Source organism: Hordeum vulgare, chromosome 7H (assembly GCF_904849725.1).
Source record: "Hordeum vulgare subsp. vulgare chromosome 7H, MorexV3_pseudomolecules_assembly, whole genome shotgun sequence".
In the NCBI taxonomy this organism is placed as follows: Eukaryota; Viridiplantae; Streptophyta; class Magnoliopsida; order Poales; family Poaceae; genus Hordeum; species Hordeum vulgare.
In genome coordinates, this window is record NC_058524.1 from 469,700,967 (window position 1) to 469,719,333 (window position 18,367).

At 41.6% G+C, this 18,367-nt stretch overlaps 1 protein-coding gene across 1 annotated transcript; it reads right to left on the minus strand.

The window, feature by feature from the left end:
* Positions 1-929: 929 nt before the first annotated feature.
* LOC123413163 (organic cation/carnitine transporter 4-like) lies at positions 930-3,611 on the minus strand. Its single transcript, XM_045106113.1, has 2 exons — positions 3,094-3,611; positions 930-1,121 (listed from the first exon to the last, which is right to left on the minus strand). Exon 1 carries the CDS (start codon positions 3,608-3,610, stop codon positions 3,263-3,265), a length of 348 nt encoding a protein of 115 aa, XP_044962048.1. The 5' UTR covers position 3,611; the 3' UTR covers positions 930-1,121; positions 3,094-3,262.
* Between the last annotated feature and the right edge of the window lie 14,756 nt (positions 3,612-18,367).

Sequence of the window (18,367 nt, forward strand, 5' to 3'; positions counted from 1 at the left end):
TTCAACATGGGAGCTATAATAGCAAGGAGGCTGAATAATAATGCTAATGAAGGGGATTTCTTTGGTGGGATCTATGCCACTCGCATAGCAAATTTTCTTGGAGTACCCATCCGCGAAGGAGATCCCCTGCTCCATATAGCTTTCCTTGATCACGCTGCTATGACACGCTATCACACTACAAGGAATATGCTAATACACGACACTATATTTTCGTCGCTACATCGTCACGGTTTTTAGTTTACGACGATCTCACAACGAAAAACCAAGCGTCACAAATGAATAGCAGCGACGTTTTGATCAAAATCATCGTAACCTTTACGACGATTCCTGGATCGTCGTAACCTTTACGACGATCCTAAATCGTCGTTGGCAATCTAACTCAATCCTACTTGGCAGTCCTACATGGCAAAATTATGACGAAATCAAAACGTCATGACTAAAATCAACCCAGCCCATTTCATTTGATCACATGGGCTGGTTTTATTTTTTTGGGCTTTTTTTCATTGGGCTTCTTATCAGGCCTTAGCCTACACTTCTAGTATTTTTTTCAAATTTTTTTCATTATTATAATTTGGGCCCTGGCCTTTTAGTGCCCAAATACATTTGGTCCAGTTCAGTTTTGGCCTTTTTTCATTTTTTAATTCAACAATTTTTTTTCTTTTATGTTATTAATGGATCTATAAATAACAGCTAATACAACTTTGAAGCTCATACACATAAATCTGAAGCATCTCTAAACGACAGCCCACACCACAAAATTTGATGTCCATTTCCTTAATTATTCGTTTTTATCATGTGAATATTATTTGAAAAATGGCCTTTCTAGATGCCAAATACTATTAGGTCCCACTTGTGAGGTTCTAAATAAAGACTGCCAAGGTTTCAATTTCCACACAATTATTTCAGTCGGAACAGCGAATAAATGAAAATTATCAAACCACATGCCAATATTGGCTAATAGCACAATCTTTACATAATTCATTTCACCATTACATGTGATACTATCACAACATATAACTACTACTACAAATATACTCCACTTCTTCACTTTCAGGCCGAAGCTCCTTCAACGAGAGGAAACACCATTTCTGGATATGTTCGTACAGGTTGAACGAAGGCATCTAACAATAAACCAAAAGAGTTAGAAACAAAAGATAAACAAATATAGAAGTACTGAGAAGACAATATAATAAGTATTGGAAAGTCAATGTAATGGCCATCAGAGTTAATTTGTACTAGTACATAATATTTGGTTGATCTTCAGGTTTTAGTGCATGGGTTGCGCCAGCTGCTAATGTTTCTTCAGTTCAACACAAAATGCTACGCTCGCCCATACTAATTGTATTCAGACAGGTCGCAATTCAGTTAATTAGTCAGGACAAGATATTAATATTGTATTCTGAAGTAAGAGGGAAACCAACACACTTAGCTAGCCAGGCCGCATTACACAACAGAACCGAGACGAATGAGGTAAGAGTGAAATCAACCCCCATATGGAAGCAAGAGACTGAGAGCTATTAATCCAATTTGCGGGCTCCAGTAAGTAGATTGTTAGAGACTGATGCTGTAATGGAGGACACTCACTATGACTATGAATATTTAACCAACAGAACTGCGTGGAATTATCTAGAAAAAGGATGTTGTTGTTGTTGCTCTCCCAGTGTTTTACAATATGGAATTATCTAGACAAGGTCAAGCTAGGGTGAAGACCAGAAGTAAGGCATTATTTGCTACCGTAGAACACAACAGAAATGGGTCCCGAGATTAGCCAGACATAACAAAAACAGCACATAACAAATTAGATGCTTCTGTGGAGTGTAGCCAACTCCTAAACCTATGGATCAAACAAACAAGGACTGCCTCCCTTTCCACCAAGAAATCACTGCAAATTAGAGAAGAATCTCAGCACGACGCACCAAATCATCGAATTCCAGCTACCTACTCCAGAAGCAGCAACCCATACACGCCCTGACATGACACCTTGCGGAAAAATACTCCCTGGTAGTAGAATGCGACACCAACATGCGAGAGTGAGACTAATCTAAAAGGAGTTTGTCGTACAAGTATAGTACTAACTCTGTTCGTAAACATGCGTATTGTGTTGGCAGTTTAAATTAAACTGTCAAAAAGGGCTTATATTTGAAAATTGAGGCGTTACTTAATTATTCTGCGGTGTGCTTGAGATCACATCACCGAGAATCACAGTCTGCGTTCCATTAGGCAATGTGAGATAAATAAATTAGTGCAATTTGCTACGTATGTGATTCGTGTTTTGCTTCATACTGGCTGATCGGCAGTGCTATCAGACCGGCGACATGCATGCATGAGATCGAGCATGTACCATTCAGAGGTAAAAACGCATTAGAATACAAAATAAGGCTTAGCCATAATACAAGTCTAGACGCAGTTTAGTACAAAAAGATGCAGCAGGGGTCAAAAATGGCTGAAGTAAGCTACAACTATCCTACTTAACCAGTGACACTGTGTGCGTCGAGATGCGCAGCTACACCTTAGTTTTCCAAGGAAAAAGATTGCGCAGCTATTCGGCACGCAAGCATGTATACGTTGCTTGGGATGCGGAGTGTTTTCCTCAGGCGGGCAGGCTTAATCTTACACATATCGTTGTACCAAGTCGTAATGCGGAGTGTTTTCCTCAGGCATGACATAACCAAGCTTGGACGCACAACTCAACTGCAAGCAAGAACAAACTAAACCCCCGTTCCCAATAAATCAAATCAAGTACCCGTGCGGTCCACAAAGGAAGATGCAATGCCGACACATTTGCACTGATGCTTGAGATTTGAGGAAGCAGGATCAGATCTCAAACTAAAAAAAAATTGCAGCTTTCGCACAGATCAGATGTGGACTCGCGAGATCTTAGCCGAAAACCTGCGGCATTCCCCACCAACCACCAGTGTCGGACCAGATCGCGTGGAGATCTGATCCCCGAAACCCCAAATCCCCAGCCCCCAAACCCCCAATGAGCACCCCTGGCACATCATCAGTCCTACAGACCATTCACATGTCCAGCAGCAGCGGATCACAGCAAAATACTAATACCAATCAAAGAAAAAAGCGATTTCCTTCACTCACCTACTGTGATTCAGCCGAGATGCGAGGTGGCTGGGGAGGCAGAGAGGCGACACAGCCTACGTGGTCCGGTGGTCGGGAACTGCGGCGAGGGAGTGCGACGGGGCAGCGGAGTCTGGTGAAAGGCGATTCAAGACGGGGCAAGGCAGGCCGTGACGGTGGGGAGGGAGGGCTACCGCCGGAAGAGGACACTCAATGTCCGCCCTGCGCCCACTCCCACCCGGCCGCCGCACCGCCCTTCCCCCGCGTGGCACCGCATGGTCGGCTCCCTGTCCGCAAAGATGATGACCATGGTGTGGAGCGCCTCCAGCGCCCACGCCGCTGACACCAGCACGAAGTGCTGCAGCTGCCACCGCCCGAACTCGCCCGCGTGCTCCGCCAACGTGTCGTCGATGCTCAGGCGCGCAGGGGTGGGCCAAGCTGAAGGGGGCAACTGTGGCAGTCGCAGGGACCCTCCGCCGCGGCAGGACGGCGCCGTCAAGGCCGCGGGCGGCTCGCGGAGCCTGGCCGAGACCTCCATCGACAGGCACGCGCTCCAGTTGGTGGGGAAATAGGCAGACGAGGGAGACAAGATCGGATTTGGAGAAGGAGATGAGATCGGATCTGGAGAAGTGTAGAGTGGTGGGTGGTTAGGGTTTCTGAGGAGTGGCTCCACCGTTGGATGGATACGTGATGGATGGTTCAAATCGTGTCCAATTCGGTGATCCGTGGGAGGCTGTTTTCTCCATCCTGATTGGTTCAAGATATGTGTAATTAAAAATGGTTTTTAGTGCTATAAAAACAAGAAATTTTGTAAAGAAACTTTAAAAAATATTTTACAAAATGACACCATTAAAATTTTCGCTTCTCATATGCACTTGTGATATTTTTGATGATCAGCAACTTGTATCCACTTCACATATTTCTGACTATTTTCAGTCATTCAAACAAACTGAATCAGCTCGAACCGGGTCAAATTAGAACTGCAGCTGCATCATAGATTGCTTTTAATTTTTTGCAAAAATCATTTTAGGTACAAAAGTATCCATTTAATCACATGCACACCAAAAAAATTCCAAGATTCAACCACTAGCTAGGAACGGGCATGCCACTCGTTTTGACCGCTTTTTGAAATGGGCATGAAAAATTCAAAAAAACAAAAAATTGTAAAACCTTCGCATTTGGTCATTATATGTAACCAAGTTATCAGGAAACATAATAAATTTGTAATACGTGAATTATTCAAAAAAAATTGTTCTTAGAAATGAGTTATCATGTGTGAAGATTCATGCCTTTCAAGCCAAATTATCAATCTTATGGCCACATCCATGGTATAGTATTTTCAAATGTTCCCATATTGGACAAAATAGTTTTTATAAAATACTAGGCCCATTTAATGTACAATTGACCAAATGGTTGGGTGTCAAAATCTGTTATCCACCTCTCGTGAAAAAGACAAATATTCGTCGAATCAGTTGGAAGCGGGTCAAATTTGAACTGTAGCTGCATTATAGTTTGCTCTTTATTTATCCCAAAAATCATTTCTAGGTACACAATTATCCATTTCATTATAGAAACAACAAATTTTTTCCAATATTCAATCACTAGCTAGGAACGTTCATACTGTCGTTTTGACCGCATTTTGAAATGGCATGAAAATTTCAAAAAAAAACAAAAAAATGAAAACCTTTGCATTGTGTCATTATATGTGACAAATTTACCAGGGAAAATAATAAACTTGTAATATGGAAATTATTTTTAAAAAGTGTTCTCAGAAATGGGCTATCATGTGTGAAGATTCATGGTTTTCAAGCCAAATGATCAATCTTATGGCGACATTCAAGACATAGTTATTGAAATGATCTAATATTATGCACAAGGGTGCATATTGGAATGGCAAACAATGTTGATTAAGGAAGTTTTTATTTTCCTTGTATGTAAAAATCATTTTCCATTTTTCAAGTGTCCAAAATGAGTTTTTGTGAAGGACCTACCATATATTTGTAGGTGAAAAAGACAAATTTATGTCGATTCAGGTGGAAGCGTGTTAAATTTGAACAGCAGCTGCATTATAGTTTGCCCTTTATTTTTCCCAAAAATCATTTAGAGGTACATAAGTATCTATTTAATCAAAAATACATGGGGTGGTGGCTTGACGTCGAGGTTTGGATGGTGGTCGAGGGCCCCAACTCTAGAGCGTATAAACTTGCATGCCAGCCGCATGGTCACCGCCTGACCGTTGCGTTGCCACCGTTGTGGATGGATTAAGAATGTCTGGTGGGTTGGACAATCCATGTGTAGGTGTTAGGAAAAAGAATACAATAGAAGAATCTCGCGAGGAGACTGAACTAAGGTGTTCCTTGAGAGGGATAATGAATCCCTTCTATATCGGTTAATATTTAACCGACAGTGTGTTTTCCATATTACCCTTCCTCCTCCTGCCTTCTTTGACTTTCAGGTAAAACAGAGATATTACATAACCAGAGGAGAGGCAGAGGAGTATGAGAGGGAGGCAAAGGCTGCTCGTCTCCGTGAGGCAGCTATTCAGGCGGTAGATGCAGCACTCCAGTACAACCCCCATTATGATTTTGGATATCGCCCGGACCAGCAATGGGAGTAGACCAACTTAGGCCAAAAGCCTAAGCTTGGGGGAGTACGTGTTTCTCACCGACTTTATATTCATGCTCACACTTTCACTTTGATAGTCGGTGTTCACACTTTGCCACTGTATCATCCATGCTACTTTATTTATTTTTCTCGTTTTCTTCTCGTGTGTTTGTCTAGTTTGAGAAAACCCAAAAGGATTTCTCGTTCTTCTTTTGCTTGTCGGAAGCTTTCCCATGTAAATAGTTTTGTTTTTCTTTGGGTCAAGGTAGAACACCGTGGTCACAATGTTTAGTGGCTCTCGCATGCATATCCGTTTATCTGTCAAAGAGCCATATTACTTTGTCTTCTCCTTTGTGTTTGCTTGCAGATTCCAGCTTAGTCCAATGCACGAACACTCTTATTATTGTTCACATCGTTCGGTCGTGCAAGTGAAAGGCAATAATGACGATATATGATGAAGTGACTGAGCCTGGAAAAGCTGGTATGAACTCGATCTATTTTGTTTTTGTAAATATGACTAGCTCATCATTCCTAATTCAGCTTTGTTGTGAGAGTAACATGTTTGCAATGACAACTTACAGATCATAGTTTCTGATGCCATGCTTAATTAGCTAGGAGCGTATAATGGTTTGTCTTGGATGCCAACATGAATTTTGAGATGATTACGATGTAGTATGATAGGATGGTATCCTCCTTTGAATGATTCAAGTGGCTTGACTTGGGGCATGTTTACGCATGTAGTTGAAACAAAATCAACATAGCCTCTATGATATTCATGTTCATGGTTATTTATGTCCTACTCATGCTTGCACTCAATGTTGGTTAATCTCAATGCATATTGATGACTGTTGTCGCTCTCTAGTTGGTCGCTTCCCGGTCTTTTGCTAGCATTCACTTGTACTAAGCGGGAATACTTCTTGTGCATCCACTTCCATAAACCCAAAGTTGTTCCATATGAGTCCACCATACCTACCTATATGCGGTATCTACCTGCCGTTCCAAGTAAATTTGCATGTGCCACTCTCTAAACCTTCAATAAATAATCTGTTTTGCATGCCCGAACCGCTCATGTGGTGACAAGGGGCGATCAGTATCTTCCATGCTAGGCGTGTTATCCTCGATATGTGTTTATTCACTATCATTCACGAGAAAGGGGCCGGTAATTGGAATGCCCAGTTCCATGCTCAAATTGAAAAGATAATTGCAAACAAAACTCCCCCTCGATTGTTGTTGGTATGGACGGCACCCGAGTATTCGGCTAGTCGTGGAGTGTGATTGATTGGTGGTGGGGGAGTCAAAACTTTACTTTTCTGTTTGGGAACCGCCTATAATATGTGTATCATGGAAGATGGTGAAAACTCTTGGTCATTGCATTGACAATGAAAGCATGCCACCCAAAATTATTTATCCCTGTCTTCAAAGCTTGAGCTCTGGCACCTCTGCAAATCAATGCTTCCCTCTGCGAAGGGTCTATCTATTTATGTTTCTGTTGAGTCATCCTATTCTTATAAAAGCACCAATTAGAGAGCACTTTCGTCAGTTTTATGCTTTGCTTTTAATTGAGATTGAGTATGATTGTGACTGGATCTTCTTTGCCATGAATTATAATGTTCAATCAGCCCTTTGTCTTTGAAGGTGCTCTGCATTTATGTTTTGCGGTCTAAGAAAGAGCTAGCGAGATACCATATGTTCATATTGCTTCATGATTGTCTTGATTGAAGTGTTGCCGTGTGAAACTTATTATTATTGCTCGCTAGTTGATCATGCCATTGATATAAGTTCCTCTTGAGACCTAAATGTCATTGCTTATGTGGTTAGCTTGTGATCTTGCTGAAAATCTGAATATGAGTTAGAAATAATTGCAACAACAAGATCAAACAGAGTTCGTAAAAGTTTTTCTTTTGTCTCTTTCAGTTTGTCAACTGAATTGCTTGAGGACAAGCAAGACTTTAAACTTGGGGGAGTTGATACGTCTCCGTCGTATCTACTTTTCCAAACTCTTTTGCCCTTGTTTTGGACTCTAATTTGCATGATTTGAATGGAACTAACCCAGACTAACGTTGTTTTCAGCAGAATTTCCATGGTGTTGTTTTTGCACAAAAATAAAAGTTCTCGGACTGACCTGGAAATTTACGAGGATTTTTTGTGGAATACATAAAAAATACTGGCGCAAGAATCAACCGGAGGAGTGGAGCGAGGAGCCCACAAGCCCACCACGCGCGGGACACCCCTGGCCGCGCCTAGCAGGCTTGTGGGGCCCTCGAAGCTCCGCCGCCTCCAACTCCAGCTCTATTTAGTCCCTTTCCTCCGGAAAAAAATCAAGGAGAAGAGTTCATCGCGTTTTACGATACGGAGGCGCCGCCACCACCTGTTCTTCCTGTGGAGGGCAGATCTGGAGTCCGTTCTGGGCTCCGGAGAGGGGAGATCGTCGCCATCGTCATCACCAACCTTCCTTCATCGCCAATTCCATGATGCTCTTCACCGTTCTTCAGTAATCTCATCGTAGGCTTGCTGGACGGTGATGGGTTGGATGAGATCTATCATGTAATCGAGTTAGTTTTGATGGGGATAGATCCCTAGTATCCACTAAGTTCTGAGATTGATGTTGCTACTAGTTTGCCATGCTTAATGCTTGTCACTAGGGCCCGAGTGCCATGATTTCAGATTTGAACCTATTATGTTCTTGTCAATATATGTGCGTTCTTGATCCTATCTTGCAAGTTGTAGTCACCTACTATGTGTTATGACCCGGCAACCCCGGAGTGACAATAGCCGGAACCACTCCCGGAGATGACCATAGTATGAGGAGTTCATGTATTCACTAAGTGCTAATGCTTTGTTCCGGTTCTCTATTAAAAGGAGAACCTTAATATCCCATAGTTTCCATTAGGACCCCGCTGCCACGGGAAGGAGATGGACAATAGATGTCATGCAAGTTCTTTTCTCTAAGCACGTATGACTACATACGGAATACATGCCTACATTAGATTGACGAACTGGAGATAGTTACATATCTCCCCGTGTTATAACTGTTGCATGATGAATGTCATTCGGCATAATTATCCATCACCGATCCAATGCCTACGAGTTTTTCCTACTGGTCCTTGCTACGTTACTTTGCCGCTACTGCTGTCACTGCTGCTACTCCTACTCTGTCGCAACTGCTGTCACTGCTGCTACTATTACCGCTACTACTATCACTATTGCTACTGTTGCTATCACACCACTCTGCTACTGATACTTTGCTGCAGATACTAAGTCTTTCAGGTGTGGTTGAATTGATAACTCAACTGCTAATACTCGAGAATATTCTTTGGCTTCCCCTGGTGTCGAATCAACAAATTTGGGTTGAATACTCTACCCTCGAAAACTGTTGCGATCCCCTATACTTGTGGGTTATCAGCCGGCACCACAGGTCACTTCCCTCGTCCCTTCTACCATCAGCAGGTAGGCGGAGAAGCCATGAGACCGTTCCCGCACTCGCGTGACCTTGAGAGACCCGGAGCTGCTGCCGGTGAGCTCTCCCTCCTCTCTGCCTAGAGGTAGAAGACAACCTCGATAGGAGGACCCCACCTGTTGGTGTTCGTCTCGTCCCTCTCTCTCCCCATAGTCGCTGGCCACACGGCCCCGCGCGTAAGGTTTAAACCTGTCGACGTGTGCGCCTGGGCTGGCTGGTTGGCCAGTTGGCCAGCTGGGCCGGCCCAGCCACTGGATTTACCCTTTTTGTTTTAATCAAGGTTTTAAAATAATTCTATAGGATTTAATATTTATCCAAACTTAAATATTGTTCCACCATAATTCTTGTAGTATTATGTAGTATTTAACAGTGTTGTTTACAAAAAAATTATAAAAACTGTTAGGCACAGTTTATTTTAAAAACCTAGTTTAAGTATATTTTGACTCTGTTAAAAAGACTTTAGAAATACTTTTTCAGTCCAAAACAAGAAACAAACATTCTGATAAATAATAATAGGATTTTATAAAGTAGGTTAACATTTTTTATGAGTATTTTTACTCTGTTTTTGGTTGTGGTCATTGCGACGATAGATCACGCGCTTGACGAATGATTTGGACCCGAAGACCCCGGATACCTCACAAATCAAGGCAAGCAGCCCCTTTGACCATGTCTGAGAAAATGTTTTATGCATGACATGTTGATTACTTTATTCCGATGCATATAGTCATGATTAATCGGTGCACCCCGGCATGGTGGTACCGATGGCTCCTCTGGAGGATTTGCATTTGAGCATGACCTTACCATCTATGAGGGTCACGCTAAATTAAAGTTGACAAGTAGATAGTAGTGCTACGCATAGGATGAGCATATGCATGGTGATGGTAACACCAAGGTGATTACAAAGGTTTTATGAAAACCCAGTCGGGTGCCACTAATGCGCGAGGTTGATGGTGTTGAACTAGCACTACCACTAAACTGACTTGTATGGTCACTTTTTCTGAGACACTATTTGTATTCGCCTCTACATACATGAACAGTATAAAGCTAAAGACCCTTCTTAAGACGTTTATAGAGCGTCACAAATTTATGCTTATAATTGGCCATTTAGAAAATAGTATATAATTTTAATTACCTTAGAGACGATTTAGGAGACGTTTTAGTATGCGAATCTATTAATAAATCATATCTTTTACTCAAAAGGCTACTAAAATTATAGGTGTGTTAAAATTCCAATAGATGATCCGAGTAATTGCACAAAAAACTGATTAAGGGGCTTTTTGTTATTTGATTGTCACCTTAATAATCACATCCGTATTATTATCTTAAGTAAAATAATATTACCTTTGTAATATTCTCGTGTTAAAACAAAAATCTGAATCATCCCTCCCTGGAAAAAAAATCCTTAATCATCCCAAAGATACAAGGGATTTGATGATTTTTTATCCTGTTTATGTTTGACAGCTGATGATTTGCCACATTTTATTTAGACTTATATATATTTTAAATTAATTTCTTGATAAATTGCTTTGATTGGCGTTTTCATATTATTTTAATTTATTTTGACTTGATAAATCTAGGTGGAATGACCTATATACCCTTTGATATTTTTGCAATCTTTTTTTAGGTTGATATTTTTGCAATCTGATATGTAATCGAATATCTAATATTTTTTTAGGTTGATATGTACTAGTAGTAGTACTAAACAGACAGCCCCCGTTGACCCTTAGCGCCGCCGCTCATCCTTAGCAGCGCTGCCGCTCGGCGCCTCCGACCTAGCCGCGCCGTTTGCCCCCACAGAGCCCTCAAGCCGCCGACGGTCGCCCCGTGCATAGATCTTGCGCCACCACCACTTGCCCCCAACCTGAACTCCCACTTCTCCTCACTCTGCTCCCCCGACGCTCGACGACGGTGCCTTTGGCCAGAGCTACCCCACTGCCCCCCATCGCTCCTTCCAGGCAAGTTCCATAGCCGCCGGACACCGGTCTCTAATAGCCGAAGCTCCCCAGTCGACGCTGGTCTCCCTCCAGCCTAGCTCTCCTGCCACCAAGACGTCGATCTCCCCCGAGCCCAAGCTCCATAGTCGCCACAATCTCAGGGGCAATCCACCGCCAGCCTCCCCGCTGCTTCGTCCTACCACGTGGACTCGGGAGATTTCATTTTCATGGACAGAATCACAGAAGTGACAATATCATCGGTCCCAACCGGCAGCTTTTGAACAACAGATCAGGTAAGCATCTTCTTGATTCAACAGCCGGGAGATACTGAATTAGAGTAGCTACTGAATTAGGGGAGAAGAGTAGGACGTACTTGTTGTACTGTAGTCCAAATGTACTTGTTGAGTTGAGGTATTAACAGGAGACATGTATGGGCTAATTCAAACTGTCTTTTGAAATAAGTTAGCAGGAGATTGTATTTGTCGTTTTCTTATATGGAAGAAAATTTAAATAGTTTGCTTGGAATAGAGCTGACAGTGTGGATGTTTTTTGATCAAAACTGTTCATTCCATTGCAAACTTCAGTTCTAGTCGAGTTGTTCTTTACTCGGATAGGTTCATGCCCTAATTTTGGCAAGTGCGGAATGATTAGCTCATTCATCTGTTATATCCTTAGTAGTTAGTAGCCAAGATTGTTCAATCAGCAGACTCACATTTTGTTGTCTATCTACTTGAAACCATGTTTCTATGTTAATACACTGACATCCCTTGATTTCGATCTATAAATACATACAACCAGAATTCTTTGGAACGGTTTAATAGAAAACAAAGAATGTACTCCCTCTGTAAAAAAATATAAGAACGTTTAGATCACTAAAGTAGTGATCTAAACGCCCTTATATTTATTGACCCAGGGAGTAAAATATAAACAGTGAATAAGGTAACATGTGACATGGGCATATGCATATTATTACCAACTGGAACGACCTAGTTTAAAAGTTTACAGGCGGAAGTGCTTAGTTCAAAAGAGACCCACACATATTTACACAACATGCAGCAACATTTTGGATATTACTTGTATGATTGTTCTGACTGCTTAAAAGGCTAAAATATTGGCATCCATGATTATAAAAATGCAATACCATAATATCACTGGGCTGTAGCCTTTTAGGGCTGGTAACGTCACAATTGTTGTGTCAATTCCTTCATATAGATTCTGGGGTGCTTTGTGCAGTTCAATTATTTGATAGGACAAAATGGTGCTCCTCCACCGCAGTGTATTCCCTTCACTGAATACCCCCTAGATACTGCAACCATGGTTGTTCATAAAAATTGTGAAGTAGTAATAAAGAAGGGAAGACAGTGGAACAACCGTACCTGAGGTTGAGAGGCAGACCCATGCATATCGTAGGGAGGAGGGGGCACTAAGTAGCAAGGTGCAGCCAGGTGCCGATGGTGACCGGGATGCCAATATTTTTGCACTTTTTAGTTTATCCCATTTATTCGTCAACTGTCTTTTGTTGTACTTAATGTATAACAGCATATGGAAAATTATAAACTGATCTATTTTGCTTTTATTACTACAGGTGGAAAAGGATGGATCGAGGTTGGATGAGTAAACCAAGATCGACTACTGCATATGAAGACGTCGTTGAGCAATTTCTATCTTTTGCCTTCCGTGATGTTCCACTTGGTGATAAAATCCTTTGTCCCTGTGTAAACTGTGCAAATAAAGCAACACAGAATTATGACGAAGTGAAAACCCACCTAAGATGTGATGGTATTGTTCAGGGTTATACAAAATGGGTTTGCCATGGAGAAGAGTATGATTCATCGTCATTTGCATTTGCTCCCATGTAAAATAACAACAACAATTTTCATATTCCTGCTTTTCCAATCAATTCTTATGTAGAAGGCAGTAATAGAAGATTGCATGACATTCCTGGACTCTTAAGTGCTATTTTCCCCATGACTGACGGCTTCCGATCACTATCAAGCTCATTGGATGGGGAACTAGATGGTGTTCAATCTGAATTTGTTGACTTGGAGCCTGGTGTGGCTGAGAATGTGAGTACAACATTTGCCGATGATGATAAAATGAGAGAACAAGACATATACACTAGTTTCTTGAAGGAAGCAGACACAGATTTATACCCTGGATGTACATCATATTCGAGGTTGTCATTTCTTGTCACTTTATATCACATGAAAGTCTTGCATGGGTGGTCATAGGAGTCGTTCACACAGCTACTTGGTGTATTATCGGTTGCATTTCCTCAGATAAGCCTGCCAAAGAAATATTATGAGGCGAAAAAAATCATACGCGGATTAGGGATGGATTATGAGAAAATTCATGCATGCCCAAGAGATTGCATGCTCTTTAGAGGTGAAAGATCTAACCAGGAGTCTTGCCATGTGTGTGGTGCCTCTCGTTGGGTTACCAATGAAAATGAGATGAAAGATTCAACAGTTGAATCTAAAAAGAATAAGAAACCAGCCAAGGTGTTGCGATATTTCCCATTGATTCCAAGGCTCCAAAGGTTATTTGCAACTAAGAAGACATCAACTGACATGCGTTGGCATGATGAAGGTCGTACAAAAGATGGATTGCTGCGATGTCCTGCTGATGCAGAGGCATGGAAATATCTTGATGCCAGATATCCTAAATTCGCTGAGGATCCCCGTAATATACGACCAGGCCTTGGGTCTGATGGGTTTAACCCTTTCCGACTCATGAGTGCAAAACATAGTACTTGGCCAGTCATGCTTATTCCATACAACCTACCACCTTGGATATGCATGAAGCAAACATCTCTAATTTTATCAATGATTATTCCTGGACCAAGTTCCCCTGGCAATGACATTGATCTATACCTGCAGCCGTTGATGCATGAGTTGTTACAACTTTGGAAGGGTGTGGACACTTTTGACTCATGTACTCAGGAGAAATTTCCTCTTCGAGCTGCACTATTATGGACTTTGAATGATTTTCCAGCATTAGCTTACCTGTATGGATGGAGCACGAGTGGTAGTTATGCTTGTCCGTCCTGTGGTCCTTTCACAAGATCATATTGGCTAAAAAAGAGTAAGAAATTTTTTTATATGGGTCATCGTCGATGGCTACCACGGGATCATGTATTTCGGAGACGAAAGAAGGAGTTTGATAACACCGAAGAGATGGAACTTGCACCTACAACTATGAGTGGTAGCTCAGCTTTGAGAATGTTGCAGGGCAGAGTGTTTGTCTTAGGAAAAAAAAGTTGTTGCAGCAAACAAAGGGAAAGGGAAAATGAGGGGCAAAGCCAGTGAAAAAGCAACTGAAGGGTGTGAAAAACAGAAGCGTAAAATAGCGCCTAAAAAGAAATCGGATAACATCTCACGTAAACCTGAAAAGAAGCCCGAGGATTGTTTCAAAAAGAAGTCAATATTCTTTGATTTGGAATACTGGGAGCACAACATGTTAAGGCACAATCTAGATGTAATGCATATTGAGAAAAACGTCTTTGAAAATTTAATTGGTACCTTACTGGATATTGATTCTAAAACAAAGGATGGCCTTAATGCACGGCTTCACTTGGGAGAAATTGGAATTCGACCTAACCTTTAACCCGATGTAGGTGATACAGGTAAAACTAAATTGCCGCACGCACCTTTTAATATGGATAAAGAAAAGAAGGAGATGCTTTGTACAATGATTAAGAATTGTAGGACTCCTGATGGTTGTGCATCAAACTTTTCGAGGTGTGTGAACATGAAAGAATTAACATTGACTGGCCTCAAAAGCCATGACTGTCATGTTATTATAGAAGACATCCTTCCTGTGGCACTTTTACACTGTTATCCGAGTAAAGATGTCATGATAATAGTGGTTGAGCTGGCTAATTTCTTCAAGAAGCTATGCTCCAAAGTGTTAGATGTCTCTGAGCTTGAGAAACTGCAAGAGAGTATTGTGAAGACACTTTGTAATATGGAAAAAGTTTTTCTTCCATCGTTTTTACTGTCATGGTACATTTAATGGTGCACTTAGTTGAAGAAGCTAAACTTGGTGGCCCGGTGCATTACAGGTGGATGTACCCTCTAGAGAGGTATGCTGCTTTGATTTGATTTGTTATTTTCCACAATGCATCTAAGTATATGATTTGATTTATCATTTCCTGTGACGCATATAACATCATTGTTTTATGATGTTCAGATCATTTGTTTGGCTAAAGTCAATTGTGCGCAATAGAGCTTATCCTGAAGGTTCTATTGCTGAAGGATATATTGTTGAAGAATGCTTGACCTTTTGTTCAAGATTTCTAGAAGGAACCACACGTTTCACACGAACTTCTAGGAACCCCGATCCTTCACATAATACAAAGGGTGTATACATGTTCGATAGTGTTGGTGAGCCAATTGTAAAGGCTGTCAGTGGTCAGTTGGACGATCAACTTCTTGTTCAAGCACATGGATATGTCTTGCGACACTCTGATGAGCTTGATGGTCTCCGTATGTGTGATTCAGTGCTATCTTGTATTTCTTTTGTTTTTCATAAGTTGGAAAGAATAATGATGTTATTTGTCTTATTATTGTAGAGAATTTCTAGATCAAGAGAAGAGGAAACCGGGTAACTTAAATTTGACTGATGATGACAATGAGGGATTGATTAGTGGACACTTTGCTGAGTGGTTGGAACAAAAGGTATAGTTCACCTTTAGCATATTCCTTCATTGTAGTTCCATATGAACTCAATGTAACCACTCTTACATACAGGTTATACTAAACGATGGACCGGATATCATAGAAAAGATAAGAGCATTAGCCGCAAAACCAAGCAAATGCGGGGTGCGCTACAGTGGCTATATAATTAATGGTTTCAGGTTTCATACTATCAGTCGCGAGAAAGGACGCGTGACACAAAATAGTGGTGTTGTGAACCTTGCTGAAAATGGTGTGTCGTATTATGGCCGGTTATCTGACATCTTTGAATTGTCGTATAGAGATTACAAGGTGATGTTCTTCAAATGTGATTGGTATGATGTTCATCACAAATCTGGTGTTATAAAAGATGAGTTTGGATTCACTCATGTGAACTTCTCCCGAAAAATACATACAGGGGAGAATTTAGAGGATGACCTTTTGTATTTTATTCCCAAGTTGATCAGGTCTTTTATATCCAGCATCCGAGAAGTGAGAATTGGAATACCATGGTAAAATTCAAACCTCGTGATATATTTGACATGGGTGAAGAACCATCTTCAGAAGAAACAGATTAGTCTTTGGGCTTTCAGCTTGTTATCGGAAACTAAGATATAGGTTGTTATCTTCAGAATGTATTGTTCCCTGTGTTACTCTATAATGAATGATCCTATGGTATTTCTTTTGATGCTTATGTTGCCTTTTGTTCCAAGATTATTGTTCCCTGTGTTACTCTGTAATGTGTTACTATGTACTGAATGATCCTATGCACATTATTTTTCAGTCAGTTTTAAGATATACTCCCAGAGATTACTCTGTAATGTGTTACTCTAAGAGGCCACGATGGTTCCAGTAGTTGTGCAGCAGAGTTAAGAACTTTCAGAGATTTCCTCATAGTTTGCGTGCAAGGAGTAGGTGATCCAAATACGGCACCTGGAATTTTTGCAAATAAACAAATTAAATTTTCATAGAGCATATGTTTTCACATACTAGAAGATAAATACACAGTTGATATTCCCTATTTCCCACTATGTACGGAGATTATTTTTTAGTATGAAGCACATATGGCCGTTGACTTTTACAAAAAGTTCACAGTTTTGGGGGAAACAAAAAATGTTTGCGATCTTGAAAAAAAACATGAATTTGAAAAAAGTTCATGGCTTCTAAAATTGTTAATGAATTTTCAAAAAATCTCACCAATTCAAAGAAATATATTCACAAACTCAGCAAAATGAATTTAAAAAATGCTCAAAACTTTTTGCAACAAATTGTAAAAGTTCATGAATTAGGAAACAATTTGCAAATTCAAGAAATGATTGCGAGCTTGAATTTATTGTGAATTTTTAAAAAGTTCACGGTTTGAAGAAAATATTCACGGATTTAAAAAGATAGGGAATTTAAATAGTTCACAAATTAGGAGCGACGCAATGTCGTGCCACGTTCGCGACATCGGACATCGACCACGTGGAGACGTTGACACCGCATCAGTGACCAGATGGTTAAGATCGGTTTGAAGGAGTCGCTGCGCGCCGCTGCCCCATCGCCGACATGGGCTATGTGAAGAGATGGCATGTCGGGCGGCGTTCACGGTTGACGCGGGCAGAGCGTGGTAGAGGGGGAAGGCCAATTTTGATCTTTTTTTTTGAGAAACCGGCAAGAGCTCTGCCATTGCTTTAAGAAGAAGAGAATTGACCCGAGGCTGCGCACCTAACGAGCCGACTACCCTGCCGCCCAAACGGCTAGAGTGGCCACCGTACCACAAGACCTGGAGCCGCGACGCCGACATACAAACCTCAACAACACACACACGTCGTCCCCGAGGCCGCACTCCACACGAGCCGACGACTCTGCCACGCGGCCAGTTCCGACACTCCACAACACCGGGTGTTCCTCAGAGTCCCTCGCTCCGACTTACCAACTGGCCCCGAGTCCACACTCCATCCGAGCCGACGACTCTACCGCCCACGCGACCAGAACCGACACTCCATGACGCAGCTCCCCTCGAAAAGGTAGGGGACCCGAGGCACCTAGCGCGCCCAACAGCCGAAGCGCCCCAACCACTAGATCTTAAAAAATAATAAGGATTTATTTATCTAATAAAAAATACTATGTATTTATTTATCTAATAAGGATTTATTTATCTAATAAAATAATAATAAGGATTTATTTATCTAATAAAAAATATTACTCAATAAAGTTTGATCTTAAAAAAATAATAAGGATTTATTTATCTAATAAAAAATACACCTCAAAAATTAATTAATTAGGGCTCCCAATTTTTTTGGCGCTACAGTTCTTTAGCGCGCATATACTTCCCGCGTTCCTCATTTTTCCCTCGCCGCACCTCCTAATTTATCCAACCGCGCCGTGATCGCCATCCCTTGCGCCGCCCGTTCCTGCGTCGATCTGGCGCGGAGCATCACCCTCAAGCGATGCCCATTCCTGCATCTGGCGCGGAGCCTCACCCTCAAGCGCCGCCTGTTCCTGCATCTGGCGCGAGATCGCCACCTCGTGCGCCGGCCGATTTCCTTTTTCCACCATCGACGAGATCGGTAATTGGAGCTACGCAGTGTACATCGCCCCGTCGTCTCGAAGGCGTGCTCCTCCTCCTGACGTCGTCCTCA

Bases quoted from the DNA above. Each gene is read 5' to 3' on its own strand.
- LOC123413163 (XM_045106113.1), bottom strand. From the start codon at position 3,610: ATGGAGGTCTCGGCCAGGCTCCGCGAGCCGCCCGCGGCCTTGACGGCG.